This window comes from Scyliorhinus torazame, chromosome 3 (genome assembly GCF_047496885.1).
Source record: "Scyliorhinus torazame isolate Kashiwa2021f chromosome 3, sScyTor2.1, whole genome shotgun sequence".
Taxonomy (NCBI): domain Eukaryota; kingdom Metazoa; phylum Chordata; class Chondrichthyes; order Carcharhiniformes; family Scyliorhinidae; genus Scyliorhinus; species Scyliorhinus torazame.
In genome coordinates this window covers 207,813,961-207,834,678 of record NC_092709.1, presented here as the reverse complement: position 1 = coordinate 207,834,678, position 20,718 = coordinate 207,813,961, and the positions used below count along the sequence as shown (strand labels likewise).

The window sequence follows — 20,718 nt, the reverse complement described above, 5'->3', positions numbered from 1 at the left end:
GATTTCTTGTGTGTCTTGTTATTGTCCTTTCTGCCAATGGAAACGGTTCCTTTATTGATTCTGCTAAACCACTTCATTAAATTGTACACATCTATCAGATCTCCTCTAACTCCTCTGCTCTCAGGCGAGAAACTCCATCCTCTCTTGTCTCTCCACGTAACTGAAGTCTCTTATCCCTGGCACCATTCCAGTAAATCTCTTTCTTTACCCCCCCTCCAAGCTTTGACCATTAAGTGTGGATTAAAATTAACAATACTCCAGTTGATCCCCAACTAGTATTTTGAATGTTTACTGTAATTGATTTGATAAAGTTATGAATCCCATATGCTTTTTAGTAACCGTCTCCATTTGCCTTGCCACCTTCAAAAGATATATTTGCATGCACTTCTTAAATTGTATAATTTAAATTGTCTCTCCTCATTCTTCCTACTAAATGTATCACATCACACTTCTCTCGCTAAATGTTATCTATTCCCATTTCACCATTTGTTAATGTTCTCCTGAAGTCTGTTACTATTTTCCTCATTATTTACATACTTGAGTTTTGTGTCATGTGCAAACTTTGAAATTATGCTGTTACACCCAAATCTAGGTAAAGAGCAATGGACCGGACATGGGAAGGAAATAGAATATGAGAGTAAACTAGCAAGATGTACAAAAGCAAATTGTCAGAGCTTCTACATGTATGTAAAAACAAAGAGTAGCAAAAGTGAAATGTTGGTTTTATATATAAGCACTGAGATGGGAAAAATTTTAACAGGAATATTTAATTGGTAGAGGAATGAAACTAGTAGTTTTGTAGCTGACCTCTCTTACGAAAACACAAAAAGCATACCAAAATATTGGGGAACCAAGGGGCTAATGAGGAACTTTGCATAATTAATATTAGTAGAGTAAAAGTACTCGAGACACAAATAGAACCAAAATCAAATGGTCTCCTCAACCTAAAGGTCTCTACATGCAATGGTTCTAAAAGAATTGATGGTAGAGAGAATGGATGCATTGGTTGTGCTTGTTAAAATTCCCCCGATTCTAGTATAGTCCCAGGAAATTGGAAGGTCGCAATGATAATGCTGCTATTAAGAAAGAAGAAAGGAGGGAGAGACAAAACTAATAACTTGCAGGCTGGTTAGCCCAATATTAGTTGCCGGGAAAATGCTCTTCTATTATTGAGTTAATGAGGCAATTAGAGACATCAACATGATTTTATGAAAAGAAATTGGTGTCTGACAAATTGATTTCAAGTAGTATTTGGAGGATGTAGCTAAAAAGAGAGCCAGTGGATGCGCTATATTTGAACTTCCAAAGGGTATTCAACACGATGCTACCTAAAAAAAGAAGGTGCTCAAACAAAATAAGGGCTCATTGGGCTGAAAATAATGAGTGCGATTCAACGGAAAAAATTTCATTTTGGGCATGTTTGGCGGGGGGGTTACTTGACGGCCGCATTGGCGAGATCACGGCCCTTTTTCAATGTGCCACCTCACACCCTCCTCACATCCAATCTTCGTGCACCCTAGCACCCACCAGCCCCATAGAATATAAAAACAGATAGTAAAAGTTTCCACGAATATATAAAACAAAAAAGAGTGGCTAAGATAAATATTGGTCCTTTAGAGGATGAGAAGTGAGATGAGGAAATGGCTGAGGGACTGAACAGGTTTTTTGGGTTGGTCTTCACAGTGGACTGATGGAAATGAGGCTATGACAGTTGAGGACCTTGACACAATTGTTATCACTAAGGAGGTAGTGATGGGTAAGCTAATGGGGCTAAAGGTAGACAAGTCTCCTGGCCCTAATGGAATGCATCCCAGGGTACTAAAAGAGATGGCTAGGGAAATTGCAAAAGCACTCATGATAATTTATCAAAATTCATTAGACTCTGGAGTGGTCCCGGCAGATTGGAAAATAGCAAACGTGACACCACTGTTTAAAAAAAGAGGTAGGCAGAAAGAGGGTAATTATAGACCAGTTAGCTTAACTTCGGTAGTTGGGGAAGATGCTGGAATATCATCAAGGAAGAAATAGCGAAATATCTGGATGGAAATTGTCCCATTGGACAGACGCAGCATGGGTTCATAAAGAGCAGGTCGTGCCTAACTAATTTAGTTGACGTTTTTGAGGACATTACCAGTGCGGTAGATAACGGGGAGCCAATGGATCTGGTATATCTGGATTTCCAGAAAGCTTTTGACAAGGTGCCACACAAAAGGTTGCTGCATAAGATAAGGGTGCATGGTGTTAAGGGTAAAGTAGTAGCATGGATAGAGGATTGGTTAATTAATAGAAAGCAAAGAGTGGGGATTAATGGTGTTTCTCTGGTTGGCAATCAGTAGCTAGTGGTGTCCCTCAGGGATTAGTGTTGGGCCCACAATTGTTCACAATTTTATATAGATGATTTGGAGTTGGGGACCAAGTGCAATGTGTCAAAATTTGCAGACGGCATGAAGATGAGTGGTAAAGCAAAAAGTGCAGAGGATACTGGAAGTCTGCAGAAGGATTTGGATAGTTTGAGTGAATGGGCTAGGGTCTGGCAGATGGAATACAATGTTGACAAATGTGAGGTTATCCATATGTGAGGTAGGATAAACAACAAAAGGTATTATTTAAATTATAAAATATTAAAACATGCTGCTGTGCAGAGACCTGGGTGTGCTAGTGCATGAGTCGCAAAAAGTTGGTTTACTGGTGATTAAGAAGGCGAATGGAGTTTTGTCCTTCATTGCTAGAGAGATGGAGTTTTAGACTAGGGAGGTTATGCTGCAATTGTATAAGGTGTTAGTGAGGCCAGACCTGGAGTATTGTGTTCAGTTTTGGTCTCCTTACCTGAGAAAGAATGTACTGGCGCTGGAGGGTGTGCAGAGGAGATTCACTAGGTTAATCCCAGAGTTGAAGGGGTTGGATTACAAGGAGAGAGTATACTGGGACTTTACTCATTGGAATTTAGAAGGATGTGGGGGGATCTTGTAGAAACATATAAAATTATGAAGGGAATAGGTAGGATAGATGCAGGGAAGTTGTTCCACTGGCGGGTGAAAGCAGAACTGGGGGGCATAGCCTCAAAACGAGGGGAAGTAGATTTAGGACTGACCTCAGGAGGAACTTCTTCACCCAAAGGTTTGTGAATCTATGGAATTCCCTGCCCAGTGAAGCAGTTGAGGCTCCTTCATAGAATGTTTTCAAGATAAAGATAGATAGTTTTTTTGAAGCATAAAGGGCTATGGTGTTCGGGCGGGAAAGTGAAGGATCAGCCATGATTTCATTGAATGGCAGAGCAGGCTCGAAGGGCCAGATGGCCTACTCCTGCTCTTAGTTCTTGTGTCCCTGTGCAGTGCCCACACATGCCACCTGCTATAGACCCCCTTGACCCATCCAGCGTGTGGCTCACAATGCCCTCTCTTTGTCCCCGCATGAGAATATAGCCTATAATAAGCAGGAAAAGGCCAAGATGGGGGTTGAGTCCCAGAGATGCGAGTCCTCATCCCCCGATTAGGAACAGGCCCTGGAGATTGTGGGGTTGACCAAGGAGAGAGCAGTCATCGACAGCGAGGTTGGCCTGCGACAGAGATGAGGATCCACTGCCTCTTTGTCCAGATGACCTGCCTCTAGGGAGTAGCTTATCTCTGACAAAATGATCCTTTTCTCTCACTGACCACATGTCCATTGTCTCGCAGGACCTCCATCTGATGAGGCCAGGCCATCCAGAATCGTTTCCTCTCCCATCCCACCCCCAAAAGAGACCACTTGGATGAGAGCTCCGAGAAGACAACCATCGAAGTGTCACAGCTATCACCCCCACCTAACACCAGCGAGAGAGACACACCTTGGTGGCAACATTAGTGGACAGGCTTCTGGGACATAATCTGGTGACCACCACACAGTTGCTGATGCACATCAGATGGTGGCAGCAACATCCAAGAGAGACAGCAGTTGAGGTCTGCTGGACACCAGAACTCAGCTGGGTCCCAGTCGATGCCAAGCCTCTGGACAAGATTTTCCAGAGCTGATGGAGGGGATGTCAGATACAATCCAGCGACACTCTAGACGATTTGGAGGAGCCCCAATGGCTTCGGTGGCAGGAAATGTTGCTGACAATGTGTGGCGCCAAGGCCAGCACTGCTCGGGTGGCAGCCGCCATGTAAAACGTCAAGCTTGAGTCTTGAGTGGTGGTGCCCAAGGTATGGCTCGGGCTAAGGGCCTGGACATGTGCCAGTCGCAGAGGGACGTGTCCCAGATGCAGGTGACATTGCTGAAGCACTGCAGAGCATGGCCCAGTCACCAAGGAGCTGGAGAGCATTGAGACCATGGTGCAGACAATGGGGAGATGCCAGCTAACAGAGACCTCTGGAGTTCAATCCAGAAGATGTCTGCCAAGGGCATCAAAGGCCACAGGATGTGGATGGCAGCAAGCTGCTTCCACCTCTTGTGTGGTGTCACTATCTCTAGCTAGGGTGAATAAATGTCAAATGGTCACCATTACAACATGTAACACCAGACACATGTGAAGCCTTTGTCATGTTAACATCACAGCGGGTGTGCCTGCGCTGCCACCCCAAGGCCCCAGATGCAGTCCCAGTTCAGAGGATGGGTGTGAGCGCGCTGTCAGCAGAAAGACAGGAGTCCAACTTCTGCAGAAACTGAGGAGCACCAGAGCTTTCATCACAGCGAGTTATCCCCACTCCCCTGCTTTTATATATTTACTCGCTGATGGTACCGATACGGGCCCATCACCCTAGAGTGATGTTACAAAGATCCTTGGAAGATGGAACAGGGTGATCAGCGAGCGGATGGTGTGATTTGAGGGTGGGGGATTGGGGAGAAACCGAGAAATGGGGAGGGGGGGTTTGAGTTGATTTGATTTGTCACGTGTACCGAGGTACAGTTAAAAAGTATTGTCCTGCATACAGTCCAGACAGATTGTTCCATACATTGGGGGGGGGGAGGAATGTGGGAGTGGGGTGATCTTGGGAAAGAAGGGACATGGGATTGGTGGGGGGTGATGAGCTGACGGACATAGCCTCGTCCTCGAGCACTGAAACAAACCGGTGGCATAAAGATTGAGGCTGTGGTGATCCTCCACAGGGTGCCAAGACTGCGGGACTGTCTCTCTCCTAAGACGGAGTCTTCTGTGGCACATGCTGTCCAAGATCTCATTGAAAGACCAACAGTGCCAGTACAGCTTGGGCCATCGCTGGCATCACCTTCTGGTTTCCTCCTCAGCCTGATGGGGGGCCGGGCAGGGTGTGTGGCGGCCCCCTACACATAGGGTGCTGCCTCCAGCTTGCATCGTCGCTGCTGCCATCTTCTCTGGTATCTGCCTGCCTCGGCTGTCACCAGCAACGCGAGGGCACCCACTGCGGGACTGACACCACAATCCATTTTGATGCCTGGAAGGAATTGGAGAAGGAGAGAGACTGACAATCAATTCAGGCTTCCATTCCGGGATGCTCCAATCCCATCGGCCCCCCACCCTGAACGTGACTGTCCTACCGTCTCTCGAATGCCATCCAGCGAGCCAGTTGTGCTGGCAAACTTTGCTTTGCACGCTCACCACCCCCCCCCCCCCCCCCCCCCCAAAGCAACATCTGGAGCCGCTAGAACCCAGATCTCTGCCAGGAATATTAAGGAGATGGAGCTCGAGTGCCCTCCCCCTGACTCACACACTTGCCCTTTTGGTCACGAGAGGATGCCCAATGTTCTTTAGTGTTTGATTGTTTGCAGCTGCCTCCATGGTGCTGACACTCCTAAAGTTCGGGCTGTTATGGGCCAGGGTTTGGAGAACCCCAACGTGTATCATGAGTTCACCTGACCCACAACTTTTAATAGATTGTAGTATGGGGAGCACATGGCCCACTCTACAGATGTGGTACAGCAGAAATCGAAAAGTATTTTTTTAAAGCAATATAATGTTTATTCTATGAACTCAAGTTAACCTTTTTAAAACATACAGTGAACATCTTAGCAACCATCAATTCAAATACAACCCCCAAAGAATACACTAAGTAATCCTTAAGAACTTCCCAAACAACATCCAGAAAACAAAAGAAACGCCTTTTAACAGAAGCACATTAGGTTTACATTCACTACTGAGAACATTTATAATTCTGAATTCACCAAATGATCAAGAGATAGTCTTTTCATGGCAGAAAGAACAGCAGTACACCTTTGTCTGGCTTCAGCTGCAACACTGAATACAAAACTAAAACACACCCTGCACCAAACAGCCTAAAACGAAAGTAAAAAAGCTGACAGACAGCCCAGCTCCACCCATTCCTTGACATCATTGCAGTAGTAAACACCCATTTCTTAAAGGTACTCTCACTACAGATATTTATATACACAGCCATTTATAAACACCCATTTCTTAAAGATACTCTCACATGACAGGGCACACTGATCAGGCTTCAAAATTTCCTTGCATTATCCTCTGAAGCATGGCACATGTACCCCTCGTAGGTTCCTCAACAAGAGGAGGCAGGAATGAAATGTTGACAGAAGTGAGAATGTGTTATGCCCAGACGTTTGTCGTAGAAATGATCTGTCCATCCATGTGTTACTTGTTCCATGTACCAATGCTATTTTCCGTCTGGGAGCTGCAGATGTGAAGACTGACCCACATGGCCCAATCTCACAGGGACCAAATCCTGGCATCTACATTTTCCACTAGCGCTCAAGGTGCAGTTGAACACATTCTTGACTTCCAGTGTGTTTTAGAGTACCCAATTCTTTTTTTTTTTCAATTAAGGGGCAATTTAGCATAGCCAGTCCACCTACCCTGCACATTTTTGGATTGTGGAGGTGAGATCCACACAGTTGCAGGGAGAATGTGCAACCCAGGGCTGGGATCGAACCCGGGTCTTTAGTGCTGTGAGGCAACAGTGCTAACCACTGTGCCACCATGCTGCCCTTTGATTTCCAGGGTGTTTAACCAACTGTGACATGCCAGTTACATTCAGCACTCACCACATCAGCAATCTGTGAAAGCATTTCTTCAATCGTGTAAGCAGGTGGTCCATTTGGGACAATGTCACGCACCAGGTCCCGCAGCGTCATCTTGCTTCAGCCCGGATTGCCTTCTGGACTCTTAATTTCCCCCTGAGCCTGGTGTTCCAGGACCCTGGTGTATTTGAAAAAAATGTCCTCCTTTCCGGTTACTGAAAAGGGACGAAACAGCAGCCTCCAGGTATCTGCAGCTACCAGCAGGAGCGAGCAGAAAACAAAACCTGCAAATATTTTAGTTTATTGACAGTAGCAAAATACAAAAGACAATATAGTGAGGACACCAATCACTTGGCACCCAGAACACACTCGTACGCCCCCCCAACCTACATCAGCGGAAAGCCGCACCAGCCCAGCTAACCGAAAAAGGCCACCCCAACACGGAGCATGGCGGAGGCGAGGGAGAAAAACATGCCACCGCTCCTAAGAGGGGCACCGATTCAGTCCAAAACAGATCCAGCACAGTATAAACTAAATACAGAAGACCGAAAGAAAACACACAGGCAGGTATATAATGAAGACACCAGCTGCACACCAAAGACAAAACAAAAAGCAATACCACCAGCTGTCGAGTCAGTGCATGTCTCATCCCCCTCCCCATGCAGCCCCACATTGGTGGGAAGGTGCTAAGAAATAACGCTAGCCACCGGAAAAGGACACCAAGGGGGCATAGCAGAAGGAGAGAGAAAACCCACGCTTTCTGCAGCACAGGTAATTTGCTCGGATCCAGGCTGTAGAAACGAGAGGGTTCGCAACAGACAAGCACACAACCGCCAGGCAAAAGAGCAATACATTGCCAACGGTGGAAAAACTACTCACCCCTCCCTCCCTGATATGCGTCAGTGGAAGGCCACTTGGTAAGCCAACATCAGGAGGTCTCACTGACCTGGAGCATGGCACATAGGAAGGAGGGAGAACAGAAAGCACCACCCCTCTCCAGAACTGGCAGCATCTTCCAGTGACTCCCAGGCCACAAGAGGCTGATGGGGCTGCAACTGGCAAAAAGATAATCCACAGTGGCATGGTATCAATTCTCCCCCCCAAAAAAAAACATACACACACACACAGTGCAAAAGGAAACCACCAGGACACGCACGGCTCCCATAACGGAAGCAGCGGATGGCTCCTGAACATAAGTCACCGGTAGTACATGAAAATGTCTTGGCGCAACCTCTGGGCTGCGCAGTTGAGCCAGGCTGCCACCCCTCCTTTCCTGCAGTATGGGCATCTGATCTTCCGTCACCGTCCTGTCAGAGGACCGGGCCCCAGGAATACCCAGGGCATTAACGGGTGACCCACTTGTCTAGAAAAATGCAGTCAACACACAAAACAAGTCTTTAAAAAATATCCACAGACTGTTCGAGTTAGCCTTCCCGCATCCTCAACCCAGTAATAGGCTCACCAAAATCTTTCCCTCGCTGAACTCCAGGTAAAAGAGACCAAAAGGCAACCACCTTTCTTCCTTCATCCAGAAAGCAGCAAGTAAGCCCAAGGTGAAGAGGCAGCAGGCAAGCAGCAAACAAACTCTCGGTTACAGCAGCCTACAGGAATCCGCAACCACCAGCAGGAGCAAGCAGCAAACACAACCTGCAGCTGGGAAATGCTCTGGCAACTAACCAGGCTAATTCGTCATTTGCAGTGTCCTTCAGCTGTGAAGCTAGAGGCTGTCACAGTTAAAGAGGGTCAAATTGACTTTCAGCATTGAAGCCGCTCCAGGGCTGTGGCCATTGAATTGTTTGGTGGGACAGACAGGCTGCAGCTTGCTCCTGTTCTGGGTCTCCACGATATTTAAGTATGGCTCGAAGGCCTTTAACCCCCTTGAGGCCCCCCACCCCCTCCCCCAACCAAGCACAGGGGAAGCAGCTCATTTTTTTGCAATGGGGCTTTAGTACAATAGTAAATCATTCTCACTATAGTTTGGATGTCTTTGGTGGCAACTACACCTGTAGTACTATGCACTGTTTCTTATCTGAAGAAGAATATACTTGGAGGAAGTTCAACAAAGGGCCACAAAAATGATTCCTGGGATGAGACGTTGTCCTATGATGAGAGGTTAAGTAAATTGGGCTTATACTCCCTGAAGTTTAGAAGAATGAATGGTGATCTTGCAAGATTCTGAGCAGACTTGACCAGATAAATGGTGAGAGGTCGTTTCCCTTGGCTGGAGAGTCTAGGTGAATAGTGTAGTTTCAGAATAATAGGTTGATCTTTTAAAATTAAGGAGGAGAAATTTCTGAATATTTGGGTCGTAAGAGGTTTACAGCCCTTCAGCCCAACTTGTCTATGCCGCCCAGTTTCTACCACCTAAGCTAGTCGTAATAGCCTGCATTTGGCCCATATCCCTCGATACAAACCTTACCCATATAACAGTCTAAATGCTAAAGACAAAATTGTACCTGCCTCTACTATTGCCTCCGGCAGCTCGTTCCAGACACTCACCACCCTCTGTGTGAAACAATTGCCCCTCTGGTCCCTTTTTGTATCTCTCCCCTTTCACCTTAAACCTATGCTCTCTAGTTTTAGACTCCTGTACCTTTGGGAAAAGATGTCTATCTACCTTATCTATGCCCCTCATTATTTTAGAGACCTTTAAAATCACCCCTAAGCCTCCTTCGCTCAAGGGGGGATAGTCCCAGTCTATTCAGCCTCTTCTTATAACTCAAAACATCAAGTCCCGGTGGCATTCTAGTCCTGCTCTCTTTCGAGTTTAATAATATCCTTTCTAGAATAGGGTGACCAGAACTGTACACCGTATTCCAAGTGTGGCCTTACTAATGTTTTGTACAACTTCAACAAGACATCCCAACTCCTGTATTCAGCGTTCTAGCCAATGAAACCAAGCATGCCAAATACCGCCTTCACCACTCTGTCCACCTGTGACTCCACTTTCAAGGAGCTATGAACCTGTACTCTTGGATCTCTTTGTTCTATAACTCCCCAATACCCTACCATTAGCTGAGTAGGTCCTGCCCCGATTCAATCTACCAATCCACCTCACATTTAACTAAATTAAACTCCATCTGCCCACTGGTCCAATTGATCAAGATCCGTTGCAATCCTAGCTAACCATCTTCACTGTCCACTATGCCACCAATCTTGGTGTCATCTGCAAACTTACTAACCATGTCTCCTGAATTCACATCCAAATCTTTAATATAAAGAACTAATAATAGTGGACCCAGCACTGATCCCTGACGCACACCCCTGATCGCAGGCCTCCAGTTTGAAAAACAACCCTGTACAACCAACCTTTGTCTTCTGTCGTTGAGCCAATTTTGTATCCAATTGGCTACCTCACCCTGGATCCCATGGAATTTAAGCTTGTGCAACAACCTTCCACGCGGTATCTTGTCAAAGACCTTGCTAAAGTCCATGTAGACAGCATCAACTGCACTGCCCTCATCTGCCTTCTTGGTTACCCCTTCGAAAACGATCAAATTCGCGGGACATGATTTTCCACTCAAAGCCATGTTCACTGTCCCTAATCAGTCCTTGCCTCTCTAAATGCTTGTACATCCTGTCTCTCAGAATGCCTTCTAACAAGTTACCCACCACAGACATTAGGCTCACCGGTCTGTGGTTACCAGGATTTTCCCTGCGGCCCTTCTTAAACAAAAGCACAACATTTGCTACCCTCCAATCTTTAGGCACCTCACCTGTGGCTGTCGACAATTCAAATATCCCTGTTAGGGGACCCACAATTCCCTCCCTTGCCTCCCACAACATCCTGGGATAGATTTCATTAGGTGACAGGGATTTATCTACCTTGATATGCTTTAAGACATCCAGCAACACCTCCTCTGTAATATGTTCACTCCTCAAGACATCACCATTGATTTCTCCAAGTTCCTTAACATCCATGCCTTTCTCAACAGTAAATACCGATGAGAAATATTGATTACGATCTCACCTATCTCTTGTAGATCCACATATCGATGACCTTGTTGTCGATCCTTAAGAGGCCCTACTCTAGTTACTCTTTTGCCCTTGTAGAAGCTCTTTGGATTCTCCTTTGCCTTATTTGCCAAAGCAATTTCATGTCCCCTTTTTGTCCTCCTGATTTCATTCTTAACTCTACTCCAAGAACCTCTATACTCTTCAAGGGATCCACTTGATCCCAGCTGCCTACGCATGTCAATTGCCGCCGCCTCTTTTTTGACCAGGGCCTCAATATCCAAGTCCTCCAGGGTTCCCTACTTCTACCAGCCTTGCCCTTCACTCACAGAGCAATGTGCTTCCCCTGAACCCTGGTTAACACACTTTTGAAAGCCTCTCACTTACCAGCTGTTCCTTTGCCTACCAACAGACTTCCCCAATCAACTTTTGAAAGTTACTGTCTAATGCCATCAAAATTGGCCTTGCCCCAATTTAGAATCTCCATATCTGTCATAAAACTAATGGAATTATGGTCACTGGTCCCTAAGTGTCCTCACTAACACTTCTGTCAGGGGCAGCATGGTGGCACATTGGTTAGCACTGCTGCCTCAAGGTGCCGAGGTCCCAGGTTCGATCCCAGCTCTGCGTCACTGTCCGTGTGGCGTTTGCACATTCTCCCCGTGTTTACGTGGGTTTGGTCCCCACAACCCAAAGATGTGCAGGTAGGTGGATTGGTCACGCTAAATTGCCCCTTAATTGGAAAAAATTAATTGGGTACTCTAAATTTTTTTTTTTTTAAACTAACACTTCTGTCACCTGCCCTTCCTTATTTCCCAAGAGGAGGTCAAGATTTGCCCCCTCTCTAGTCAGGCCATCCACATACTGAATGAGAAATTCCTCCTAAATAGAGTTAGAGGTTTACAGTATGGAAACATGCCCTTCGGCCCAACTGCCGTCCAGATTTTACCACTAAGCTAGTCTCAGTTGCCCACATTTGCCCCAGATACCTCTGTATTCATCTTACCCATATAACCAATTAATATTATAGTTACAATAGTATGTGGAAAAATTGTTTCATTAAAAGGTTGTTCATTACTTTCCACTTGGAAAAAAAAAGTCCTTTTACTACAGGGCAACAAGAATGGCAATCATCTAAAAACCCTTTTCAATGGCTGAAACTGCAAGTGTTTGAAACGTCTTAACCTCCTGGAAATAAACACTGCATTTGGCAGCAACACAAGAGCTGTCTAATCAAGCAATGATCTCCCTATACACTCAATTTCTCTCCATCCAAGCCCCTAATGCTATGGCTATTCCAGTCAATGTTGGGAAAGTTAAGTTCCCAACTATTACCACCTTATTTTTTTTGTTCAGTCATTGAGTATATTTAAGGCTGAGATAGATTTTGGAGATCAGATGGGAAATTAGACGTAAAAGATCAGCTATTATCTGACTGAATAGTGGTACAGGTTTAAAGGACCATAGAGTTTACTTCTGTTCCTATATTCCTATGGCCCTGGAGAACGCTACTGTATTGTTTTCTTCAGTCTGAAAAACACATTCATCATTATTTGCTTTCTATCAGTCCGCCTATTCCATATCCACATTATGATTTTTTTTTATTGCATGGGTTTTAACTGCCAATACAACAAATGCTTTTTGAAAGTCTAGGTGTACAACATCAACCATACTACCCTCATTAACACTTCCATTACTTTAACTAAAATAATTTGGATTTCTAAACCTTGATTAAGTAAAACTACAGTGTTATGAATGTTGCACTTGGGGCCGGCACGGTTGCGCAGTGGATTAGCACTGCTGCCTACGGCGCTGAGGACCCAGGTTCGATCCCGACCCCGGGTCACTGCCGGTGTGGAGTTTGCACATTCACCCCGTGTCTGCATTGGTTTCACCCCCATAACCCAAAGATGTGCAGAGTAGATGGATTGGCCACATTAAATTGCCCCTTAATTGGAAAAAAATAATTGGGTACTCTAAATTTTTTTTTTTTAATGAATGTTGCACTTGTACTAAGTTTTTTTTTATTGGTGTAAATAGTGGCAAAGCTTCATCAAAAGTAACAAGTGATTGACAATCTGAGGTAAATCATTTGAAAAAATTTTTTTTGAATCTTTATTCTTTGATGGGATGTGGGCATCACTGGCAAGGCCATCATTTGTTCCCCATCCCTAATTGCCCTTGAACTGAGTGGCCATTCAAAGAGATAAAAAATTGCTGTGAGTTTGGAATCACATGTAGGATAGACCAGAAATGAATGGCAGATTTCCTTCCCTTAATGACACTTATAAACCAGATGTTTTTTACACCATGATTATGATAGTTGCCATGGTCACCATTGTTGAGACCTGATTTATTGAATTTCGATTCCATCTGCTGCAGTGGTGGGGTTTGAGCCTGTGTACCCAGAGCATTAACCTGGAGCTCTGGATTAATAATCCACTGTCATTACCATTATACCGCTGTCTTTCGCCTTCCCACTTCCACTGACTTTCCATCACCCTCCTCTCCCTCCCCCAACCACAGCCAGTCCATTGCTTATCCCTATCCTAGCAGTTAATTTAATGCGTTAAGAACAGTTGATTTGCATGGGTGAGGTTCTAAAGAAGTGGAAGGTTAATTTTTTTTTTTAAATGTAAATCTTTTGGGAATTTACAAATTGTTCTTTTTCTTTCTGTTACAGGCAGGACTTCCGTATGTAGAGGTACTCTGCAAAAATCGTTATGTGGGTAGAACATTCATTGAACCAAATACAAGATTGCGGCAGCTTGGAGTGGCACAAAAATTTGGAGCCTTGAGTGATAATTTTACTGGAAAGCGGATTGTGCTGATAGACGATTCAATTGTGCGTGGAAATACTATTTCTCCAATCATTAAAGTCCTGAAGGAAGCAGGTGCCAAAGAGGTATTAGAAAGGGTGTTTCCAAGAGGTTACCATTTCTTAAAATGACATGGGGTCATTAAATTGAACATTTCAACAAATTTAAATAATTTTAAAGTAATTTAAGAAAGATTGTTCTTGCACATATGTTCATTTGTGCTTTGCTTACTTGAGAAAAATAATCATCCAAAAATGGGTTTTAATTGGTTGTTCTACTGAGAAGCAAAGAATACAAATTGGGTTTCTTATCTTTATAAAATTGCTTTTATAGGTACACATTCGTGTGGCTTCACCTCCAATAAGATTTCCTTGTTACATGGGAATTAACATTCCAACAAAAGAAGAATTGATTGCCAACAAACCAGAATTTGAAGACCTTGCAGGCTATTTAGGTTGGTTGAGATTTCTGTTTGCAAAGTGGAATTTACAATGAGAGTAGAATTTACTATCGATTTGGTAGTGTCGGTAGGCCTGGGGGAGGGGGAGGTTGAGTCAATGCCTGGTGAATATGTGCCTGGGGAGGGCGAGGTGGAGTTACGGTACCTTGTTGAATATGTCGGTCGGCCGGTCTGTCTGTCTCTGTAAACTGAAGGAGAATTCAGAACGTCCAATTCACCTAACAAGCATGTCTTTTGGGACTTGTGGGAGGAAACCGGAGCACCCGGAGGAAACCCACGCAAACGTGGAGAGAACGTGCAGACGCCACACAAACAGTGTCCCAAGCTGGGAGTCGAATCCTGATCCCTGGCGCTATGAAGCAACAGTGCTAACCACTGTGCTACCGTGCTGCTCTTTACTACTTTAACGTAACAATTTATTGCTATGACTTATTTTTGCTCAGCAAGTGTTTTCTTTAAAACATAAATCATGGTGCCATCGTCAGTCCTTTGAGTGAGAAATGTGCAAATGAGGCCCCCCAAGCACTAGGGTTTACTTCCTTTTCCAATCTTTGTGAGCGATGCTGGGTTGCATAAATTGTTGGACAAAAATACAATGAGATAGTGAAATCTATACATGAGACTGCAAAAAATGATGTACTTTACCCCGCTAATATGTGTTTGTTTGTGTTTATAATTATCTAACTGAAACTACAAGTTTAGTGTTACAAGTTTGCCTACCATAGATAATCTATTGAGTTTAGTATTGCTGGTTGCTGTTGTAAGTGAAATATCTGTGTCTCTGAGGTCCTGGCTCTCTGTACTCAGTATGAACTTGCATGATAGCAACCGGTAGTATTGGTTGTGTCGGCAGCACGGTCGTGCAGTGGTTAGCACTGCTGCCTCACAGCGCCGAGGTACCATGTTCGATCCAGGCTTTGGGTCACTGTCCATGTGGAGTTTGCACATTCTCCCCGTGTTTGCGTGGGTTTCGCCCCAGTAACCCAAAGATGTGCAGGGTAGGTGGATTGGCCTCGCGAAATTGCACCTTAATTGGAAAAAAATTAACTGGGTACAAATTGGTCGTGTAAACTGTCTGGAGAAGGGAAATTGTGGGATTTTATTCTCTGAAGACACTTACAATTTCTCCAGTGTTGCCTCAAAAATGAATCTTTGGACAATTTGATACTCGGTACTCAAATTTAAGCTACACCTCTTGAGCATAGTTTTTATTGAAGTGGCTGATGCCTTTAATGCATATTTCAATTTGTTGGAATTGTGTTTTTTAACTTTGAGATTTCTCTCTTTTGCTGAGTACAAAGATTGGCATATGTGACATTAGTTTGAGAATTGTTCTGTTTCTTTATTAACAATACATTGAATAGATTATTTATTGATTCCACTGAACATTATTAGTTTTCCCTAACTTTTGCACTGTATGCCATTTTCATTTTCTGAGAAGTGTTGCAGCTTGTATTTGAACACTTCTGATTATACTCAACTATTTGCTAACTGTATTATACTTGAAATATTGTTTTCCTGTGTTTTGTAGGAGCAAATAGTGTGGTTTATCTCTCCGTGGATGGATTGGTATCTGCTGTACAAGAGGGGATTAAGAGTCTGCAAACAAATTCCATCTTAAATACTGAAAATGACAAAAAATCATCTTCGAGACAAACTGGTCACTGCACAGCTTGTCTCACGGGAAAATATCCCGTGGAGCTTGAATGGTGAACTTACTTTGAGTTACTCGCCTGTGATTTTCTGTTTTGAATACACCCTGGCAATGACGAGATGCTCAGTTATTTTCTAGTCCGCATCAGTAAATAAGTATTTTCTTGGCTTATTGAGTATCTTTTGTATCCTCTGGTGTTTCCATGGTTGCCTGTGTTTTTTTAAATAAGTTGTGCCACTATTATATACATTATGAATACATAAATAAACATCCTCAATTATGTTCTATTTGCATTCCATGGTACATTGCAAATAAAAATGTGTTCCTCAATTGTAGAATTTCTTGACTAACATCAAATGAATTACTGTTGTTGGAAACCATTCTAATTGCAAAGAGCAAACAAGTTTTCAACTGTTGTCAAATATATTTTGAAAATTATATGAATTAAAAATGATTCACTTTGCTGCAGTAGTTTTATATGGGGGAACTCCACTATGCAGGGTATGTTTTATTAGTCCTGATTTTTGGCCTTGACCTTACAGTTATGTTGTAGCCTTCAACATACAGTACTATCTGTGTGTGTGCGTATTTCTTTTAATCTTTTCTAGCATTTTTACCATCCTTAAATCTGGAGAATTTAGCTTCTTGTCACATAAGTAATAAAGGGCATGATGTTTTGTAATATGACACTAGATCAAGGTTATATAAGGCTGACAGGACCTTGCAGCTAACTTATCCAAATACATTACTTCATCCTATTGAGTTACACTTGAATGTTTACAGCACATTTAGAGTTTCTGAGTGTGTAAACCTGGACTGGTTGTCTCAGCTCATTATCTACTTAAATTGGCACGGATTTAAATGGAAAAGCCATTAATCTTTTAAAGATCAGAAGTGTCCTTCTGACTTTAATATACTTCTAGATATTCTGTAGTTACCTTCTATATTGTGCCTTTCATTCTCAGATACAAGAATTTTCCTTTAACAGTGAAAGTTAGCTTTCAAATTCTTGTATGTTTGAATGTAGAATACTAATTAATGGAATTATGAACAACATATTGAGAATACAATCCTGTATCTGTCAGCAAAAATAATTTGAGAGATTAATGTAAAGGAGTCATATTGATTCCTTTCATTTCTTTCTGGTCATAATCAAGTTTAAAAAAAACAAGGTGAATTAATGTAATAAATAATTTGTACTTCTGGAACTTACATCATTTTGTACTTCTGGAACTTACATCATTTTGTTTTCATATGTAACTTTTGACTTTTTATCTCTGATTTGTCGTGCTTTGGAACATTGCCTGTTACCGTTACAGAAAATGAAACCAGTAAACCTTCAAATAACTTTTACCGAAACCAGTTCTCTCACATTTTTATCTTATAACCATAACTTTGCATGGAATACCACTCAAAGGTATTCTGTAGGGAAAGTTGAACATTGTTTCTGTTTGTCCTACGTAAATAAATATTTAGCTTTGTTGCTGTTGCTTTGACAGTGGCCTCAAGTTTGATGTTTCTGTTTGTTTTGTTTCGAATGAGTTTGTAATTGAATAACTTTGTGTTTGCATACTTGTGACCTTCAGATTTGTAGTAATAATCATTTTCACAGAATTTACAGTGCAGAAGGAGGCTATTCGGCCCTTGGAAAAGAACACCCTACTTAAGCCCACATCTCCACCCTCTCCCTGCCCAGTATCCCTACCTAGTTCCACTTGAAAATCTTAACACAAAATTTGCATAAAGTGGCAGAGATGGTGCCCGCCAGTGACAAAGTGGCATAGAGATGGTGTCCGCCAGTGACAAAGTGGCATAGAGATGGTGTCCGCCAGTGACGAGGAAGAAAGCTGCCAACAAAGAACTAGTGATCTTTTTGGTATAGATTTCACCTTTAATGACATCACTTAGAATCCGGCACTAAATCAAGTGGATCTCCAGGCATCAACAACAACAATGAAATTAAGCTGGCTGAGCAATCACATCGAAGACCTCGCCAACAGCAAAACAGGAATTTAAAACCAATGATTATCAAATAGTTGTTTGATAGTACGGAACTTGGGAGTATTGCTTGAAAAAAAAAAGAGACCTGCTATCAAAGCTTTTTGTTGTGCACTCTATTCAGGGTCAGAAATGTAAGGGGAACAATAATTTATTTCCAATATGTAAATGACGTTTGCTGTATTTCAATCCACAGCTGCATGTAAGAATTTCCTTACCTTAATGCGATTGACAGTCAAATAAGCCCACTTTGATGTGCTGGTTGAGAAATCTGCCAATGGGTTCTCTATGACTAACTAGTGCAAGCCTACCTTCACTCGTCAATTTAGGGGTTGGGATGCTGTAGTTTCATGCACTGCGATTGACCTTAATGGCAACAATGTAAAAAGGGCCCAAACCATTTGCCTACCCTGCAAGCTTGGGCACAGCAAAGCCATTCTTTAGGATAATAGCGATCCTGATCAGATAAATACTAGCTGTATATTGAGCAAACCTAAGGCCACCAATGATAGTCCTGAAAAGTGTTCACCCTGTAAGACTACACTGTTTCAAAAATTTGAGCAGCACAGCAACAGGTAAAGTTAGCCGTTATGCAGGACTATCGCCAAATGGTTTGCTCTACTAAGAGGATGTTGCCATCAAGCCAAAAAAAATGTGCCTATCTCTCAAATGAATAATGTGGTATATGCATTTCACTTCTGGTGGTATATAGGCTGTATGTCCCAAGTCTGACACATTGTATCAACAGCATGTCCCTTCAACTGCACAAAAGGCGAGTACTGACCATATCCAACCAGCCCGCGCTTGCAAAACATTGTGTCCAACATTAGGTGTGGTTAGCAACAATCTTGATTGTGCTTAGTACACTGACAACTAATTTAAGATCATCAGTCAGGCTCACAGTGTAGCTAACTTACAAATGCTAGCAGCTACACCTAATCCCAAACGGCCCTTTGCAGACAAATAGCATAGCCACACAGTGCACCTTTTTCAACTAAATAAAAGATTTGGAGAACAACCATACCCTAGTTCATTCCCCAGTGCAATGTCTTGACCAATCAGCCCATCTGTCATGTTTGAATTTAAATAAAAGCTTGGCTGTTAACTGTTCCCTGGTGCATTCTCTGTAGCAATATCTACAATCAAGTCTACATGCCAACCAATCAGAACTCTTCTCATGCAGTATAAATTGTTCCCTTTACAATTAATAATAATCTTCATAGTATCACAAGTGGACTCACATTAACACTGCAATGAAGCCACTGTGAGAATCACCTAGTTGCCACACTACGGTGCCTGTTCGGGTACACTGAGGGAGCATTCAGAATGTCCAATTCACCTAACAAGCACGGCTTTCAGGACTTGTGGTAGGTAACCGGAGCACCTGGAGGAAACCCACGCAGTCATGGGGAGAACGTGGCGACTCCGTACAGACAGTGACCAAGCTGGGAATCGAACTCGGGTCCCTGGCGCTGTGAAGCAACAGTGCTAGCCACCGTGCCACATTCTTGTGAATTGCCTTGATGTGTGCAAGATGAAAAGTTTTGACAACTTTTTTTGCAGCAACGCAGTGATTAGCCTCTTACTATTTTACAGGAAAACAAAGATTACAACACATGAGGCGAAGCTTGAATTATCATAAATGTTAAATACGTCTTTAAAAAATATGAAAAGATTATCTTAATAGTAAAATTTAACATGCCAAAATAAAATTCGTTTTTCATGGCCAATGAAGTTGTTTCGAAGTAACAACTTGGCTGTATAAAAACCCAGTTACATCTCATTTCATAAGATACAACATTTTCAAGGGTTTTTACACTAATAGCATTAAAAGTGGAATTTCTTGACAAATTATTGATTCGTGATTGGACTTCAACAGCAGACCCGAAGAATCACTGACTAGCAACCTTTGGATTTCCCTGTTTAAAATGCGAATATGTGGACTCTGGTAGTTGCTATGTGTTTGGAAGAGTAATGATGCGTGTATCATGTACAAAGTCATGTGATACAAAATCTCTGCCAATGTGTTTGAAATCCAGAAGTCAGTGAAGGAAAAAGACAATTTATTTACATCTTGTATGCGTAACACTGGGTGTGATTTAATGGCCGCGGTGCGCTTAAGCAAGAGTGCAAGAGCCCATTAGATAGTGGGAGAGGTTAAAAATGAGAACCGAGCTGATCAGTTTACGGTCTAACTGGCCTGCTCCCTTTGGGGAAATCAGGAACCCACCGTAGCGTGGCGAGAAACCAAAAATCACCAGCTTAATACAATTAACTGGAGCGACCCCCCAATGGACTCCCATGATCTAACCCCCTCCCCAGCAAGTGGTCACATTGGCACTGATTGGTATAGCTTTTATAAAAAGCGTGAAGCTGGCAGAAGGGCTGCTGTGAAGATCCAAAGAGGTAAGTAGCCATCTTCATTCCTGGGTATTAGAATCATAGAATTTACAGTACAGAAACCCAGGGTTCCTGCCACGGTGCTCAGAGGGTGTGAGGGAGCCCATGGGGGGTCTTGGTCGGGGTAGCCTGCGATCGATGGGAAGGGGGATTCCCCGCTATGGCCTTGGGGGGGGGGGGTGAAAATGGGTGCCTCATGGGTCCGCTTTGCCACACCCTGGAGCATATGTTCCCGTTCTAGGGCGGCGCCTGACGACCACCCATAACTCCCACTGAACCGGATGCCTCTAGCCGCATGACTGAAGATGATTGGGAATTGGCAATCGTAGTTAAGCGAGCACTTCACACCTCCCAAGTGGATTCCCGTGGTTAGTCGTGTGTTCCATGTGGGAATTATTGCCTAGCATCCCAATAAGACTGTAATGCCTGGACACTGTGCCTGAATACTAGGGGAGGTATCCCCATGGACACAGCGGACAACATTTTTTTTTCAT

General features: G+C 43.4%; 1 protein-coding gene across 4 annotated transcripts in view; it reads left to right on the top strand.

The window, feature by feature from the left end:
- ppat (phosphoribosyl pyrophosphate amidotransferase) overlaps nt 1-17,334 on the top strand; it is a 104,871-nt gene extending 87,537 nt beyond the window's left edge. For all 4 annotated transcript variants that reach the window (XM_072496825.1, XM_072496822.1, XM_072496824.1 and 1 more), the window contains 3 exons: nt 13,577-13,798; nt 14,046-14,166; nt 15,704-17,334. In XM_072496825.1, coding sequence (XP_072352926.1) covers nt 13,577-13,798; nt 14,046-14,166; nt 15,704-15,885 — 525 coding nt within the window. In that variant the 3' untranslated portion in view covers nt 15,886-17,334. The remainder of the gene's footprint in view (nt 1-13,576; nt 13,799-14,045; nt 14,167-15,703) is intronic.
- Nucleotides 17,335-20,718: the final 3,384 nt, after the last annotated feature.